Genomic DNA, 19128 nt, shown 5'->3' on the forward strand with positions numbered 1-19128 from the left:
TTAGAGATGTAACTACAGTCAAATTAAAGCTGACAGTCTACACTTTAGCACTATATTCAGTGTGCATTGCAAAAGCTATGCATTTGATGTTTTATTTGCTTTTCCAAAAATATTTTTGCTTTTGATTTTCTTACACCTGCTGTCAGTCACAAAAAATATTTTTAGACATGCCAATAAAATATCAATAAATACTTATAAATCAGGATTTGGGAATTATAAAATGGCTTGTGGAAAATTGCAACCCATGTACATTATATAGATGTCTGCCCATCTCTACAGTCTTCCACTAGGTGAGGGGTTTTCAGTTTTTCCTGATCCAGGTACCCCTCCACCCTGGCTCAGAGGCATACAGTGAACCCCCATCATGAACTAAAAATGGTTATATAAAAAAAAGGGTTTTATATTTTAGAAATATTCCTGCCAGATCTATGTATAGTCGGTGCATATTAAGTCAGGGACCCCCTGCAGTACCTTCACGGACCCCAGGGGGCCCCTGTGGAACCCCCAGGGACGAAGCTGCAGGAACGCTCCGCCAGGTCACCTTCTTCATTTCTGACGGGCTGAAGAAGAGCAAACGCAGCTCTGCTCTCTCATCCCGGGCGACACGTTCTGCCATGTCACCACCCCCCCCCCTCCCCAAACCCCTCCAAACCCCCTCCCCCAGGCGCGCCCCTCCTGTGAGGGTCACCTTTTCAGTCGTTTGGGCCTCGTCACCCCCCTGTTCAGCCCGTCGCCTCTGCCCCGTCTGCTCCTGGCACAGGTTGAGGAAACTGACCTCCCCCCCATCCTACACCCCCCCCCCCCCCTTCCCGGGACAGGAGACTGCAGGAAGCACAGAGCATATGGCCTGTTTGGGCAGTACAATGTGGCCTGCCAAACGCGCCCTCCTCCTGACGGGACCGGCACGTTATTATTCTGAGCCCTCGCCTTTGGTGGAGAATCCCTCATTCCTAACCACCCCTCTCACCACCCCTGTGCATTATTTAAAAAAAAAAAAAGGTCAGAAGATCGGCTGAATGATTGAAGAGCCGGTTGTAACGGAGTCCGGCGGTGTGGAGCAGACTGCGGAGCAGGGAGTGATCGTGCTGCTGCCCCTGTGACATCACTGCCGCTCACCCGCCCCTTCGGGTGCGAATGCCGAGCACAGCGACGTACGGCTCTGCAAAAGACTAAGAGAGCCTGCGTCCAGTTTTCAGCTTCACAGTTTATGGGTTTGTGACTGTGTAAAATATTGAACTTTTGATACCCGTTCATGAACTATTGTGACCACATTCAGTCTCAGTACCACCGAACAAAAATGCTGTCACGTTTATTTGCGGAAAATGATAACTGGTCAAAATGCTAAAAATACACTGCGGTGTTGCTGTACATTGAGTAATGCATACTAAACTTAAAAATAAACTAAAGTTCATACCCATGAATAAATAATACCTTAAGATGGGTTCAACAATCAATATTTGTTGGAGTAACCCCTTTCTTCCAGAAAAATATGGGGTGGTTCCAATTTCTTTCCGGAGTTGTATTGTCAATACACAACTTAAAATGACACCATTGCTTAAGAGAAGAGAAAGCTGAAAAGCTCTCGGTCCGTGGGTCTGGTGTGTGGGAAATCGAGCCTCCATTTTGTCTGTCGCGGTGGCGCCATGCTGGGCAGCCCGTATGTGCTTCTCAATGGTAATAATAACAACCTCCCTTTTTAATCCGCCACCTTACATGCCGTCCATATGGTGTTTGGAGCAGAGGCTCGGAGGGATTGAGTGTGCCTGCACTGCAGGGTTCAGCTGAGGGGAATCAGCCTCAGTGCTGCTCTGTTCATCTGCAAAGAGGTACACTGTGCAAGGGGGGTGTGTCACTCCACTGGCTCCGCCCACTTTCACCTCTACAGGTCTCAGGTATGAGTGCACCTGTCTGCCCTACTGAAGCACTGGTGATGGAGGAACGCACACACAGGCACACACACACACAACACACAACATAAAACACACAGACCACACATGCTAAAACACGCCAACACACAGAACACACACACATCACACATACACACAGGCACGCACACAAGCATACATACACAGGCACACACACTCACTGCACAACACACATACACACAGAGACACACATGTACACATACACACAGAGACACGCACACATGCACATACACACAGGCACGCACACAAGCATACACACACAGGCACGCACACTCACATGCACTAACACACACGCACACACACACATACACATGCACACAGCACATGCACATAAAGTCTAAAGCAAAGACATTTTATGACGAGATATGACATGGTGAAATACAGTTTTCTCATATAAGTGTAATAAAATATTATATATGTATATATGTGTGTGTGTGTGTGTGTTTATGTATGTATATATGACTTGTATATGAATGTATAAATAATGTATATATGAGCCCAAAGACGTTTGTATCTAGAATGTTTTTGTTGTGTGTGACCAGCTGTGCTCCTTTATCTATCGGAAATATGTTCAGTGGCGTCAGGCATCCCATTAGAGTGGAACAGACTGGAAGCCATTAAAGGATTAAGGTGGTGAGTCATTACTCTGATCGCTGAGTGTTGCTCTTATGCCTCAGCGTACGGCAAACAACAAGCAGCCAGTGTGTGAAGCAAGCGAGCGTTCAGAGCCTTAAGCAGGTCCCCTCGTCCCCCTAACAGTTCCCTAAAAATGGCGCTAGCGCGTGCGGAGCGTGCCGCGGGGGCGAGGCCCGATGATCGATGCTGATTTTGGATCGGTTGCCGAGAAACCGGAGACGGATCTTTCAGCCTCTGAACTTTCAGTCCCGCAAAGAGCTAAAGTGCAATTGAAGCTCTGCAAGATGAGCGTTTAAAGCGTCCTAATGAAATAACGTACAGCGTAAGTTCCTCCTTAGAAATGGTTCTTATAGCGTGTCCCACAATCCTCCCGCTTCCCTTTTTATTAAATCAGTTATCAGTAGGGCACTCTTATGCCTAACATAAAACCCTTTGTCTGAACTAAATATCTTGCTCAGTGGTGTCAGACAGCAGCAGCCCGTGGTAGATTAATGGGGAACAGCGATGCGTTGAGGCTTTGAAGCAGGGCTCATTAAGCACGCGATGGTACTGTATATAAAGCCTGAAAGCCCTGTTCTGCTTTTACGCATCCTGCTGCAGCGAGGGTTGCCAGGTTTAGAGTTTGTGTAAATTGGACAACATGCACACTTTGAAGTTTAATCGTGAACCAGGTCGGGTGCTGTCAGAACCAGTGGCTGACCGAGGGGGTTCTATGGGAGCAGATCATGGGCCGGGTCGCGATTGTGACACGAATCCAATACAAAGACCCTGTAGGATTTAGGAAACTGACACAAGGGCACGACCTTCTGGCCTGGGACCTGTGACCTTCAGATGACCTTGTGAAAAAAATGGGCAGTTTGTGCGCTATAGAGTGGTCACAGAGTTCAGTGGGTGCCTTTCTCAAAGGACGCTGGGATACTGGTCGCAGCAGCGACTGCTTTGCGGGCTGTAATCTGATCGAATCATATTGGATTATTGCACCTCTGGAACGGTACACTCAGGATAGAACCTGTCCCTCTGACTGATGCGTTATCTTTTCAATGGCAGTGAATTTACAGGCAGCAAGGGAAAGGTGGAGAGCTGTTTATGAATAACTGTGATGAATGATCGGTGCTGATGATTTTGAGATGATATACTGTAGTACTGGGTCACAGTCTCACAGGGCTCATCGCTTTAGATTACTCTGGGTCTGAAGCCCCGACTTCACTCATAAGCACAAATTACTCTCTAAGTAATAACCGCTTAGTTAACAAAGTGATGTGTAATTACCCCTCGTGCGGTGAAGAAAAATGACCATGGGTTTAAAATAGCTTGCAGGTGCCAGGGCTGTAGTACTACTGATACTGCTGGGCACTGGTAGTAAGCAAGAACTCCCTAAGCTTCCAAATGCAATAAAGTTTAATGTTAATTACCTACGATGAGTTTTCTTACAGTCAAAGGGGGGGTGTAGTTTCTGTTACAGTTTAGGGATTTAGCAGGCATTCTTATCTGGTGCAATTTGCACACATACAATCTATTCATAAAGCAGGATACACACAGGCACACACACACACACACACAGGCACAGGCACGCACACTCACGCACACACACACACAGGCACGCACACACAGGTATGCACTCACACACACACACACACACACACATATACTGAAGCAATTCTGGTTAAGTACCTGGCTCAAGAGTGCAACAGCAGTATCCCACCTGGAAATCAAATCTACAGACTCAGTTTACAAGCCCAGCTCCGTAACCACTATGCTACACTGCTGCCCCCCCCGAACCCCCCCACCCCCCACCCCAGCACTATACATGTGTACTGTGAACAAACCACTCAATTTCAATGTTCTAAAATTGAGCTTTTTGGATCAAACAGTACTCACATTTTTCTTCTTTTCAGTAATACAATATATATAACATTGAAAATATTTTTGGAAGAAAAAAGCAGTTCATGTTTGACCAAATCCATTTTTAACGTATATCGCTAAGCGCTGTTAAATGTTGGTTCTGATGTGTTCGGGAAACCTGAGATTTCAGTAGAGAGGCATAAAAATGTTCTTGGAAGAAAAAGATGGCAGTTATTCTTGGAAATTGAAATACGCCTGTTTTTTTTTGGCAGATTTTGTAAATCAGGTACACAGTTCTAAATGTCCAGTGTTAATTCAGCTTCAACAGAGTTCACATGAGTCCAGCAGGGACCACACATGTACACTGCGAGAGTTGATTCAACTCTGAATTATTTACCGTGCAGTGGTTTTAAGTGGGAGGCCTAAATCACACACCATTTTAATCCCCGTCTTACCTCTGAAAGACGGGAGCTGCTGCTGGTGCTAAAAGATGCATGAGTGCAATATATCTGAACAGAGTTCACTTTAAAGATGGAAAGTTCTGCCCTGAGGCGGACAGAGCACTTTGTCCGAGAGAATCGCTCCACGGGTAATATTTTTTCGATTGCGCGGTTTATTTATTTATCCGTTTTATTTATTTGTTCCTGAGGACGGCGTTATGTGTGATGTCACGAGGGGGGACCGATACTGTCGCCCAGGCCAGCTCACCGCTCAATAATTCATGTCGGTTTACTGTCTGCGTAATGGCAAGATATTGTCCAGACCATGCAATGGATATCGCGACACGATCAGTGACCACTGAATAACAAGGACACTCGACTAAGGGGGGGGGGTCAAGAAATTCCCCAGCGAGGATCACGAGTGCTGGCGGGGAGGGCTGGCCAATCAGACGGCAGGGAAAGAACACCTCGAGCACTGACTGTGGTGCTTTGAGTCAGAGACTCTGTTACTGTCTGAGTGGATTGTGCTTTGAGTCAAAGACTCTCTTACTGTCTGAGTGGAAGTGCTTTGAGTCAAAGACTCTGTTGCTGTCTGAGTGGATTGTGCTTTGAGTCAAAGACTCTGTTACTGTCTGAGTGGAAGTGCTTTGAGTCAAAGACTCTGTTACTGTCTGAGTGGGGTGTGCTTTGAGTCAGAGACTCTGTTACTGTCTGAGTGGATTGTGTTTTGAGTCAAAGAGTCTATTACGGTCTGAGTTGAAAGTTTTGAGTCAAAGACTCTTTTACTATCTGAGTGGAAGTGCTTTGAGTCAGAGACTCTGTTACTTTTTTCCTGCTTTGAAATGTAAACAGTTATAATTCCATTAAGTACTGTTCCTGCGATCCCTAATATTTCTTGATATAGAGCCCATAAAGCTGTAAATTAAATATTTGCACAGGCCGTGTGCAAGGATGTGTGCTACAAGGAAGCCACCATGTGGAATTTCTATGGTAACGTGTAAGTGGTGTGTGTGTGTGTGTGTGTGTTTGTGTGTGTCTGTGCATTTGTGTGTGTGTGAGTGTGTGTCTGTGTTTGTTTGTCTGTGCGTATGAACGTGTGTGTCTGTGTCTGTGTCTATGTGTGTGCGTGTGTATGTGTCTGTGCATGTGTGTGCATGTGTGTGTGTCTGTGTGTGTGTGTGTCTGTGTGTCCGTGTGTGTCTGTGTGTGCGTGTGTGTGTCTGTGTGTGTGTGTGTGCATGTGTCTGTGTGTGCGTGTGTGTCTGTGTGTGTGTGTGTGTTTGTGTGTGTGTGTGTGTCTGTGTTTGTGTGCTTGTCTGTGCGTATGAACGTGTGTGTCTGTGTGTGTTTGTCTGTGCGTATGAACGTGTGTGTGCGTGTGTGTCTGTGTGTGTGTGTGCATGTGTGTGTGTCTGTGTGTGCGTGTGTGTGTGTGTGTGTGTGCGTGTGTCTGAGTGCGTGTGTGTGTGTGTGTGTGCATGTGTGTGTTTGTGTGTGTGTGTGTGTGTGTGTGTGTGTGTGTGTGTGTGTGTGTGTGTGCATGTGTGTGTGCGTGTGTGTCTGTGTGTGCGTGTGTGTGTGTGTGTGTGTGTGTGTGTGTGTGTATGTGTGTGCTCACTAGCAGACTGCAATGCAGGGGTGATCTATCTTATGAGTGTTGACACCAGGCCTTGCTGGCAGAGCTCCAAGCTCTGTGCCCTAAACAAGCTGGCAGTTAAGCAGTAAAGCATTTTAACACCAGCGTCTTTACATTGAATTATAAAAGATTTACTACGTATCGTTTTCTCTAAATGTGGAATCGCTATTGTTGTCAACCTTTTTGTATTCCTCTTTGTTAGTTCAATTATGTCCAATGTAAATGAATAAATGTTGACCCATGTGAGTATGAACATTTAACAAGAACACAGTTGCTGGTTAAAGTACTGTGGGCTGTCAGTGTAATCTCAAATGGTGTACAGTAATAGAAGCCAGTATTGGCAAGTTTGCTCTATGATAGTATTCATTCACCTCCATAGAGCAGGTGAGCATTGAGACACAAGAGGAACTGCCAATCGAGAGAGAGAGAGAGAGAGAGAATGCACAAAATATGAGGACATAAGAAAAAATATATTTTCTAAAATTGGAACAATTTCACCTAAATTCTCTAATTAAAATAATTTTGAAAAACTCCCCTACACACTCGGGGAGAAAAAAGAATGTGTGGCATTGGCTGCAAGACATGTGGCCTCCTGTCACAAAATGCGGGACAACCAGTGAGGCACCATCTCTGTTATCTGTATTGTTAGTAGTCTTTATTTTTATTCTTGTACTTATTAGTGTTTGTCATTTAACTTGTAGATTGTCTGTAGGTTTGGCTTTGGTTATTTATTTGTTTGTTAATTTATTGTATTAATCGTGTCTTATTTGTTATTGTTAATTGTTTAATTGTGGATTGCTTTGGAAATATTGTTATATACAGTCATGCCAATAAATTATTGAATTGAATTGAGAGAGAGCGAGAGAGAAAGAGAGAGAGAGGGGGAGGGAAAGATAGAGAAGAAGAAAGAGGTTAGGAGGTGAGCATTGAGACACATTGCCAGTTGAGAGAGAGAGAGAGGAATAAAGAGAAAAAAGAGAGATGGAGATGGAGAGAGCAGGGGCTTGGCTCACATTCCTCTTGGTAATACTGTCACGTGATTTCTCACCGCAGTGACACCTGAGACCGTCTCCTCTCAGGAGCTGCAGCTGAGCCCCTGATTGGCTGCTCTCAGATGCAGTGTCTCAATTGGACAGTAAAGAGACTTAGTCTGCATGAAATGTGGGTGAGGCTGTGGCAGTGATGACAAGTCATGGCAGCAAACTGTGCTGCAGCAGGTCAGTACAAGGCTGAAGCCAGGTCAGTATAGGGCTGAAGCAGGCCAGTTCAGTGCTGAAGCAAGTCAGTACAAGGCTGAAGCCAGGTCAGTATAGGGCTGAAGCAGGCCAGTTCAGTGCTGAAGCAGGTCAGTACAAGGCTGAAGCCAGGTCAGTATAGGGCTGAAGCAGGCCAGTTCAGTGCTGAAGCAGGTCAGTACAAGGCTGAAGCCAGGTCAGTATAGGGCTGAAGCAGGCCAGTTCAGTGCTGAAGCAGGTCAGTACAAGGCTGAAGCCAGGTCAGTATAGTGCTGAAGCAGGTCAGTACAGGGCTTAAGCAGGTCAGTTCAGTGCTGAAGCAGGTCAGTATAGAGCTGAAGCAGGTCAGATCAGTGCTGAAGCAGGTCAGTTCAGTGCTGAAGCCAGGTCAGTATGGGGCTGAAACAGGTCAGTATAGGGCTGAAGCAGGCCAGTATAGTGCTGAAGCCAGGTCAGTTCAGTGCTGAAGCAGATCAGTTCAGTGCTGAAGCATGTCAGTATAGTGCTGAAGCAGGCCAGTATAAGGCTGAAGCAGGTCAGTATAGGGCTGAAGCAGGCCAGTATAGTGCTGAAGCCAGGTCGGTTCAGTCCTGAAGCAGATCAGTTCAGTGCTGAAGCATGTTAGTATAGGACTGAAGCAGATCAGTTCAGTGCTGAAGCTTGTTAGTATAGGGCTGAAGCAGATCAGTTCAGTGCTGAAGCAGGTCAGTATAGGGCTGAAGCAGATCAGTTCAGTGCTGAAGCATGTCAGTATAGTGCTGAAGCAGGCCAGTATAAGGCTGAAGCAGGTCAGTATAGTGCTGAAGCAGGCCAGTATAGTGCTGAAGCCAGGTCGGTTCAGTCCTGAAGCAGATCAGTTCAGTGCTGAAGCATGTTAGTATAGGGCTGAAGCAGATCAGTTCAGTGCTGAAGCTTGTTAGTATAGGGCTGAAGCAGATCAGTTCAGTGCTGAAGCATGTTAGTATAGGGCTGAAGCAGATCAGTTCAGTGCTGAAGCAGGTCAGTATAGGGCTGAAGCAGATCAGTTCAGTGCTGAAGCAGGTCAGTATAGGGCTGAAGGTCAGGTGATAATTAGAAACCAGCTCTGGAATTCTGCATAGCCTCTTGATCATGAGGCCTTGTGTTTCAATGCAAATAGTATTCCACAAGGACAGCCAGATTCTAAGATGCTACTTCCGCCATTATTATTATTAATATTATTATTATTATTATTATTATTATAAAACACATTTATGTAGCCCCTTTGGTGCATCTCTAAACACAATCTACCAGTGCCCATCCCACTAATCATGAGTAGCTGTCAAATGGATGAAGTATGACACTAGCATTATCCATATTTCATAAACCTTCTCTCTTGCCAGATCTGAACCCAAACAAGCTTTTATGGGATATCCATTTCTGGGAACGATGCCTGAGACAGCATTTTCCACTTATATCAGCTAGCATGACTTGACAGACTTTCTCGCAGGAGAGAAGTATCGTGTTCCTCCTGCCGATCTCCAGACACGGGTAGAGTCTATGCCACAGCACACGCTCGTAGCACAACACCCCAATAATTAACCCGTTAAGGTGTGAGATCACAAATACGTTATTAGAATGTTCTTCACTGTGCATTCTAATGCTGATGTAGCAGTCGCCACTGGTAACTGGAAAGCAATGGAGTTCTAGAACACTGACGTGAGTGAAGAAAAAGAAAACATTCCAAAAAACCTGCACTTCAAAGGGTTGACTGCCTGTTGCAATTTTATCTGGATGCCACACACAGACATGTAAAAAGTGCACAAATACACTCACCCACATTCACCCATTCACACAGATTCATACGCACTCACACAAACACACACCCCCACACACACACACACACACACACACAGATATTTATGCACACATGAAAACACACATACACGCACCCACACACACCACACGTCCACATTCACACAAACACACACAGATACATATGCACACATAAAAGAAAACACACATACACACAGATACATATATACACGCACACACACACATACACACACACATGTTCCTGGCAGAGACCAGTGCTACACAACAGCCCTGTCAATGAAACCAAGATAGATGGATTGGCTATGAAATTTTAATGATGCACTTTTTCTTTTGAAGCCAGTAGGATGAAAAATGCTACAGTTTTTTTCAAGGTTCCCATGCATTTTCTATAGTTAAGGTGACTGCCTTACTTCTGACTGTCCAGTGTAAACAGCCAAGTTTAAAATCGTGTAAAAATCCAGTATTCCTGCGTGTGTGTGTCATTCTGTTTATAGTGTGATGACTAATACGGACTGTTAAGGAACCTAACTAGTGTGGGTGAAACTGATATCTATGGTAGTGATGTTCTGATGTTACCTTTGTCCTAATGATAAGTGTGCTGACTAAATGACCTGTAATTTCACATAAAGGCTTCTCTTAGTGCCTTCTCCTAATAGTCAGCTGTGGGACTTTGTGGGCGGCAGTGTAATATAAATGGGGGAAACCTGTAACCTATAGGTCGGAGGTTCGAGTCCCCGCTAGGACACTGCTGTTGTACCCTTGAGCAAGGTACTTAACCTGCATTGCTTCAGTATATATATCCAGCCGTATAAATGGTTGCGATGTAAATGTTATGTGAAGGTTGTGTAAGTCGCTCTGGATAAGAGCGTCTGCTAAATGCCTTTAATGTAATGGGACGTGTTCCAGGCATGACAGACAGTACCTGACACACAGCACTGCTAGCCTGCCGAGGTGGCTGCCCTGTCTTTGCGTAATGTGCCATTCTGTCTAAAGTGTGTGTGAGGTGCTAGTGCTTTTAAACTAGCCCCACAGGACATGTTACGTCACATGACCCAAAGATTTAGTTGTTGAGACAGCCCCATGGTGCTGGGCTCTGGCTTTGGTATGGGTTTTACTGTATGTGTGTGTGTCTGTGTGTGTGTGTGTGTGCGTGCGCGTGTGTGTGTGTGCGTGTCTATGTGTGTGTGTGTGTGTGTGTGTGTGCATGTGTGTGTGTGTGTGTGTGTGCGTGCATGTGTGTGTGTGTATGTGTGTGCATGTGTGCGCACATGCGTATGTGCATGCATGCGTGTGTGCGTGCGTGTGCATGTGCGTGCATGCATGTGCATGTGCGTGCATGCGTGTGTGTGCGCGTGCGTGTGTGTGTTTGCGTTTGTGTGCTAGCATTCTAAATTGAAATGAGATCCACGTGTTTCGCGTTGGTTGGGTACGCTACTGTAGCCCTGCGTTGAAATATATTTGTGAAATAAACATGAAATAATCAGAAAGAGATAAAACACACTGCAACCCTCTACCTTTGCCAGTGCCAGACAGAGAAAGGGGAACCTGAAAGGGTTCTGTTACAGTGAAAACTGAGACAGTGCAACTTAGACCTTTACTGTAGTCAGGGGGGATTATACATATATTTTTTTTAGAAAAATGGAACAATGCAACACATTTTTATCTTCAATTTCCCTTAATACCTAAATGATGTATATATGTGTGTGTGTGTGTTACATTGCGCCATTTTTGAATAAAAAATATATTAAAATTATTTTTTAAATAAGAAAAGCCATGTGCTGTATAATTCTATTTCTCAAGCCCATTGTGTTTGTGTGGCATTATATGTAAATGAAGCATATCTCTTCAACACTTCCATTAAATTATACAATTATCAAATTCATTCTTTCATCATTAAAGCTTTATGGGACTAAGATAAAAGAATCAAAGATTTATTTCAAAAGCAGAATATTAAGATTGAGTCATGCATGTCAATGCATTTTTATTTGTCTGTTATTACATGTGTGTGATGCATACATTAAATTTTAATTTTAAATTCACCATGCATTGTTATCAGTCAACACAATTCCTTAATCACATTTAATATTACTTACAGTCAAGTGCTGATTCAGTCTTTTACGATGATATAACTCACCAAAACCAAATAAATATTTTCCTGGTTCAGTTTAAGTGCTTGAGAATGCAAAGGCATGCATTTTGATAACTTCAAGGTTTTTAATACTCATATATTGTACCAAAGTAGGGTATGTGTTTGACAACCTGAGTTGTATTCAAAAGCCTTCCTCTAAAAATACCTGAATCAATAATTGACAAAACCACAAAAAAGCTTTGTCAGCAAAGTTTAAATGCATCTTTGAACAATGTGTGGTCATCTCCCTGTAATTAAGAAGTGCACAGTCCCTTTTATTGTGCAGTATACTGCTGATCCCACTGTAATCCAGCTGACGTTCAGTTGAGTTGGCTGCATAGAAAATGCAATGAGTTTTATTTATTTATTTATTTATTTTATTTTATTTACCTCCCATTTTTGGATTTGTCACTTTGCCAGTTTCCATTGGCCTTGTCGAGCGATGCAGTGCTGCCGTTCTTGGCGGCACTCCCCATTTTAAGCCCCGCCTCCACCGCCGTGTCCAAGATCTGTTTGTCCTCCTGCTCGGTCTCCCGGTGGTAGAAGTAGTTGAAGTTGGAGACGATGACGGGCACGGGCAGGGCGATGGTCAGCACGCCGGCGATGGCGCACAAGGTGCCCACCATCTTACCCCCCATGGTGATGGGACACATGTCCCCGTAGCCCACCGTGGTCATCGTCACCACGGCCCACCAGAAGCCCTCCGGGATGCTGATGAACTGCGTCTCCGGCTCGTCCACCTCGGCGAAGTAGATGGCGCTGGAGAAGAGGATGACTCCGATGAAGAGGAAGAAAATGAGCAGGCCCAGCTCGCGCATGCTGGCCTTCAGGGTCTGGCCCAGGATCTGGAGCCCCTTGGAATGCCGGGAGAGCTTGAAGATCCGGAAGACGCGCACCAGCCGGATGATGCGCAGGATGGCCAGGGACATGTTCTGGCTGGCGTTGGCGTCTTGCGTGGCCATCCGCTCCGTGATCAGAGTGACGAAGTAAGGGGTGATGGAGACGATGTCGATGATGTTCATGATGTTGTTGAAGAAGTCCTTCTTGCTGGGGCACACCACGAAGCGGAGGGTGAATTCGAAGCAGAACCAGATGATGCAGACGGTCTCCACGAGGAAGAAGGGGTCGCTGAAGGTCGCGGCGAGGGTCTTGGGAGGGCGGCTCGCCGGGGCCAGCGGGCCGGAGCCGCCCCGGGTGTGGTTGTGGAGGTGGACGTACGCGGGCAAGAGATCCAGATCCTCACGGAACTCGGGCAGCGTCTCCAGGCAGAAGATGACGATGGAGATGACGATGACCAAGACGGACACTAAGGCCACCGACCTGGCGGCGCTGGAGCTCTCGGGGTACTCAAACAGGAGCCAGAACTGACGGTGCACCTCGTTGGTGGGCAGCAGCACCTCTGGCTCCTTGATAAAGCCCTCTTCTTCACGGAACTGCTCCATTGCTTCATTTCCCAGCTCGTAGAAAAGGATCTCATCTGCGAAGACGTCCAGGGGGACGTTCGCTGGCCTCCTGACCTTGCCCCCAGACTGATAGTAGTACAGTATCCCGTCAAAGCTGGGGCGGTTGCGGTCAAAGAAGTATTCATTCCTCATGGGATCAAAGTAGTTGATCCTTTTCACGGCATCCCCCAGAAGGGTTTCTGGGAACTGGTCCAGGGTCTTGAGCTGAGTCTCATACCGGAGGCCAGCAATGTTAATGATCACCTTCTGCTCCCCCTCGTCCATCCCACCCTCCCTTTCACCCAAAAGGTCATCACAGCACTCCTTGGCCATCTTGTTGAAGATGTTCTCATTTTGTGCCCCATCGCTGTTCAGGAGCAGCTTCCAGCTGGACACCAGGCTGCCGCTGCTTTGGCGACCTCTCCTGGCTGGTGCGGGAGGTGTGGTGGGTGAGGGCACCTGCTGTCTGACCCGCGGTGGCGTATGAGGTGGCGTGCTCGGTTGAATGGTGCCCCGTCTGCGGCTGAGCGAGCCCGGAGCGAGCGTGGTCATCTCCGTCGGACAGTCAACTGAAACGTCTCCCATGTCGATGCCCACGTCGTCTGGGTTCTCAAAGTTGACGAGGGACAGCTCCATGGCCTCCCTCACCCCCCCGCAGCTCACCTTAGCCCCCCCCAGTCTTAGACCCAGGTCCCGGGGTCAGTGGAAACCACACCCAGCTGAAAGAAAGCAGGAGGTAGATGGTCTGGACCACAGCTTCGGGACCAACATAGAGAGGCCCTGTTCCTCAGGTTTATCTCTCCCCAATCTGCAGGGAAACACAGAAGAAAAAGTATTAAGTGTGTGCCTGCGATGACTAATGTGTATGCACTAATGTGTGTGTGGCAGCACAGTCATGCTCCATGATTTCTATTGGAACGCACGTCCACAGTTTATTTGTCTCTAGGACATTGTGATATCCTTGGACAGATAGAGAAACAGTCAATAACTCCTTAGAAGCACCAGGATGGAATTTGAGATTGTTTGCGTGTGGGACTCACAAACTCACGACCACGAACACTCCACAGTTATGAATTTTCAACCATGCTTCTGCTGCTGACTGTAGAGCTAAAACACGAAGCTAAGGGACACTGTAGTTTTCATCGAGAAGGCGAAGCCAGCGAACAGTCCATCGACCAAACAGGACGTGACTCTTGATGCAAAGCCAGAATGCGGACTGCTGTCAACTAAAGAAAGCGGCGTCCGGCAGTACGTGTGCAAGAACTTGTGTTTCGCTGCGTCGAGAGGTGAGGACGTCAGCGGCGGGCTGGCTGACTGGCTGGTTGCGGGCCAGGTGAAAGGGCAGAGTGAGTCATCGGGTGATTGGCTGTTGCGGTCTCTTTGTGTTTCTCCCTGCGTGACCTCGCCGACGACGCTCCCGGTGGCGTCAGGCGCGCGTGAATAATGCAGTCGGCTTCGCCGCCGTTCGCCTCTCTCTTAGCCTCCCGCGGGCGGCCCTGCCTGTGCTCGCGCTGTTTCTCGCAGCTCATCTTACTGAATGTGTACATCATCGCCGGCCCCCTCCCCTCCAGCCCTCAGAGACTGTGATATATCATTACTCCCAGTTTATCTCTCCGAGTCTCTACATCACGGCCGCTCACGTCTCATTTACCCGAGTCCTTACTCAACACAGCCCTAACTTTACTTCTCTGAGTCTCTACATCACAACTCAAATCTCATTTACCCGAGTCCTTACTCAGCAAAACGCTGACTTCATTTATGAGTCTTTACATCACAACTCTCATTTAATTTACCCGAGTCCTTATTCAACACAACCCTAACTTTACTTCTGTGAGTCTCTACATCACAACTCTCATTTCATTGACCTGAGTCCTTATTCAACACAAACCTTACTTTACCTCTCTGAGTCTCTACATCATGGCCACTCTCATTTCATCTACCCAAGTCCTTATTCAACACAACCCTAACTTCATCTTCGAGTCTCTACATCACAACCACTCTCATTTCATTTACTTGAGTCCTTATTCAACACAACCCTAACTTTACCTCTCTGAGAGACTCTACATCATCATTACTTTCACTCCAGTCCCCCGAGTCTCTACATCATCGTCATCATCATCACTCAGGGGTCGCAGAGCTCCAAGGCCGTCGAACGGCACAGCAGGACAGAACTAGAAAAAGGGCGAACAGGATGCAGGAAGTGCCAACTCATGAGAGTCCCAATTCTGTCTACCCTCTCCTCCATCTCACATTCACCCCCCCTCCCTCCCTCCCCACTTCATCTTTTTGTACTGTAGGAGAGAAAAATAGAATTCATCCGGCCGCTGGCTCCAATGCACCAGTGCTGCAATCATGCCTATCTTGCGCAGTGTTTCTGCTGTTTATTATAATAAACTGATGTTGCTTCACTGTCCCCGAAAAATGACTAATTTCAGACAGCAAGCAGATTATTTAAAAAACAGTTCTGACCAGTGGAAGCTGAAATTCAGATCACACATGCCCAAAATGCATACACCTCGTGCAAAGTTATCAGTGCACTTAACTGCTTGACCACAAACACAGTTCAGTTCTTCTTTACTGTTTCCATGAGCGAAACAGTTCAATAAGACAGTGAATGAGTTTTAATGTTTAGTTCTCTGTCATGAATCCATTTTGTCTTATTGCTATGCATTCACTGAAGTATTATAGGCAGTTCAGCAACTTAAAAGCCACCAGCCGTAATCACAGCTTCTCATCTGATGCAGGCATCTCGGCCTTTAAATCGGTTTTGCTGTCAGCACTTGACACTGAATCCCCTGAACACTATGATCACTGGTAAAAAATAAATAAATAAAACAGATGGCGCTGTGGCAGCTAACTCTGTGACAAGAGATAAGCAGTTCACTTTGTATTCTGTTGAACTTGTCTAGCTTTTTCATTTTGGAGGTTATAGCATTTATTTTGGAGGTCGTAGCACTTATTTGGAGGTTATAGTATTTGTTTTTGGAGGTTATATTATTTATTTTGGAGGTTATATAATTTATTTAGGAGGATATAGTGTTTATTTTGGAGGTTATATTATTTATTTTGGAGGTTATATAATTTATTTAGGAGGATATAGTGTTTATTTTGGAGGTTATAGCGTTTATTTTGGAGGTTATATAATTTATTTTGAGTATATAGTGTGTCTTTTGGAGGTTATAGTGTTTATTTTGGATGTTGTAGCATTTATTTTGAGGATGTAGTGTTTGTTTTGGAGGTTATAGTGTTTATTTTGGATGTTGTAGCGTTTATTTTGGAGGTTATAGTGTTTATTTTGGATGTTGTAGCATTTATTTTGAGGATGTAGTGTTTGTTTTGGAGGTTATAGTGTTTCTTTTGGATATAGTGTTTATTTTGAAGGTTATAGCATTTATTTTGATGGATATAGTGTTTATTTTGGATGTTGTAGCAGTATTTTGGCTACAAACAGTCATTCTAACACTCGTCTCAGACATCTGGAGAGGTAGAAAGAGTAAACAGAGTTCATTTTCGCATCATCACGAGAGGCTGAGTACATGTGAAGATGCGTGTGCTTGTGTGTGTGTGTGTGTGTGTGCTTATGTATGTGTGAGCTTGTGTGTGTGTGCGTGTGTGTGTTTATGTATGTGTATGTGTATTTATGTATGTGTGAGCTTGTGTGTGTGTGTGTGTGTGTGTGTGTGAGAGAGATGCTGGGAGGACACTCTTGCAGATGTTTAAACAGAATTAGAAATTAGTCCTTATTCACCTGTGTGTATGACAGAAGACAGGAGACAGGTAGAGAAGGAGGAGAGGGGATTTGAAGAAAGAGGCAGAAGAGGGAAGTTTCTACTGTCAGGCAGGATAGAGGGAGTTTGGCAGGAAAAGAAGAGAGAGAAAACATATAGGCTGTATGAGGTGTTTCTAATGTAACAGACAACCTGACCGATTGAATGTCTGTCCCTCAAAATTAGGTGAGACATTAATCAATAAAAGAATCAAACAGGCGACCATTTAGAACCTATTAGGAGAAACATTTCCGATCGCAATCATGACTGTCTCTGTTCTTGTAGTTTAAATGGTGATACTTTGCAAATAATGCAGAGCTTGCAAGTCACTTGCAGCAGTTGTTTGCCGAACTGTGCATGAAGTTGTTTATCATCAGTATATTCTGCATATTGGTGGCATATTTCATGCTTTGATTTACTGGAACCTATACAATAGTAGACAATAATAATGTGAATGTCTTGTTGTTTGCAAATGAAACAAAAGTTATATAATGTTTTCATACCAAATATTGTACTGCCCTACCAAACAATTAAACTTTCTTCTTAGAAACAGATTTGTTGAGTGACATAAAAATATCAAAATGAATAAGGTTTTTAATTTTTTTTTGTATGTAAATAAGTACAGTAATCACAATAATCAGGAAAAACATGGTTTACAACGCACATTTTTTCATTCAGACATCCAGTATCTATTTAAAACATAAATATACTCTTTACTTTTGCATTACAGTTTTACTTAGACCTAAAATTAATCTCAAAATACTTTGTCACATTTGAATAACATACAGTATGATGGAACAATGACAATGGGGTTCAGTCACAAAGAGGGGTGCTTTAATGTGGAATCTAAGGAAGATACTTAGTTATGGATCTGAAATTCAGAGCTTAATTTCCTTCTACTTCATCTACTGAAAAAATCCATTAATAAAGGCTAGTCTATAAAGTTCAGAGTAAACATGCAATATCAGCCTTTTCTTTTGCTGTAAGTGGTAAATATTTCAAAGAACATTCCATGGAGCAGATCATCGTATCTATGCATCTTTTACTGAAAGCCACAATCAAGACCGCAGAACCTTTGACTGAGTCACTACTCACTGATGAGAAGACATGGAATATCAAACTGTTTAAGCATTTAAAAAGCCTTTCTGCTGTCACCTCAGCACGCTTGAGGACGGAGGAAAACCAGCTGAGGGAAAATCAAACCAGGTGTATCTGCATCTGTACAGCACAGCCGGAGCATTTATCTATGGAAACCAGCCTTGCTCTGTCCTATGATGGAAGGATCTTTGGTCCCCAGTGGGTGACCTTTGCTAAAGTTAGGCTAATCGTACCGGTAGGTCCCATCAGTGCCCCAACCGCTAAAAACAACCCAGCAATCGATACAGAGCTACAGACGCTCAGACAGCCCCCCCCCCCCCCCCCGCCCTTTTGCGTAGCCCTTACCAGCGTGTCCGCGTCTACACCGGGTCCGAGGCCCCAGTACTCAGCCTTGCGCAGTCCTCAGGTAGCATCACAGTCAGGAGATCAGGCTGCTGGAGGCTCTATTAAAGCTTCCATTTGGTAACCTTACCCACGGTGTAACCAGAGTCGCTGCGCATCTCACACACTGACGCACCGGCTGCACCCCCCCGCCGCGCATACACACACACACACCTACCTCCTACCTGGGGTAATGAGGTGGGAGAGTGCCCCCACTCTGTCTCTCTCTCTCTCTGTCCCGGGACGGGTGCTCTGGGTGATCCCCTCTCTGCAGGATGTGACTGCGTTTTGGCACGGGTGTAGAACGGTGGGACCTGAGCTATACACCTACCCCCCCCCCCCCCCCTCGCCCCGCCCCCCCGGAGCTCCTGCAGAGTACTCAAACGGAGCCTCGGACCGGGGCGTGCGGGACTGCCCCGTCCCTCCGGAGGGCGTTGGAATTTGCCGGTGCTCAGGTGCGCGTGGGGTCGTCTCTCACAACAAAGCGTGGTCACGTGACCCGCGTCCCAAAGGAACGGTCCAACTTCAAGTTGGGATCGAATGACTTTTCCACTGCCGCGGTGCCACACTAGCCGGGTTACAGTATACCCAGCATACCCAGCATACCCAGCCTCCCCGCTGATCTCAACCTCTCATGCACCCTTTCTGCAACCTGGCCTGGTCACACACCTGGTCACACACCTGCTGCCCCGGTCACACACCTGCTGGCCTGGTCACACACCTGGTCACACACCTGCTGGCCTGGAAACACACCTGCTGGCCTGGTCACACACCTGGTCACACACCTGTTGTCCTGGAAACACA

The 19128-nt window shown here is 45.9% G+C and overlaps 1 protein-coding gene across 1 annotated transcript; it reads right to left on the minus strand.

Moving 5' to 3' along the window:
• Positions 1 to 11469: 11469 nt before the first annotated feature.
• On the minus strand, positions 11470 to 14293 carry LOC135238274 (potassium voltage-gated channel subfamily A member 10-like). The gene has a single exon (XM_064306053.1). The coding sequence runs from the start codon at positions 13712 to 13714 to the stop codon at positions 12023 to 12025; it is 1692 nt and encodes a 563-aa protein (XP_064162123.1). The 5' UTR covers positions 13715 to 14293; the 3' UTR covers positions 11470 to 12022.
• Positions 14294 to 19128: the final 4835 nt, after the last annotated feature.

Source organism: Anguilla rostrata, chromosome 13, assembly GCF_018555375.3.
Source record: "Anguilla rostrata isolate EN2019 chromosome 13, ASM1855537v3, whole genome shotgun sequence".
In the NCBI taxonomy this organism is placed as follows: Eukaryota; Metazoa; Chordata; class Actinopteri; order Anguilliformes; family Anguillidae; genus Anguilla; species Anguilla rostrata.

Excerpts from the sequence above, each read along its gene's own strand:
- LOC135238274 (XM_064306053.1), bottom strand. The coding sequence starts at position 13,714 with ATGGAGCTGTCCCTCGTCAACTTTGAGAACCCAGACGACGTGGGCATC.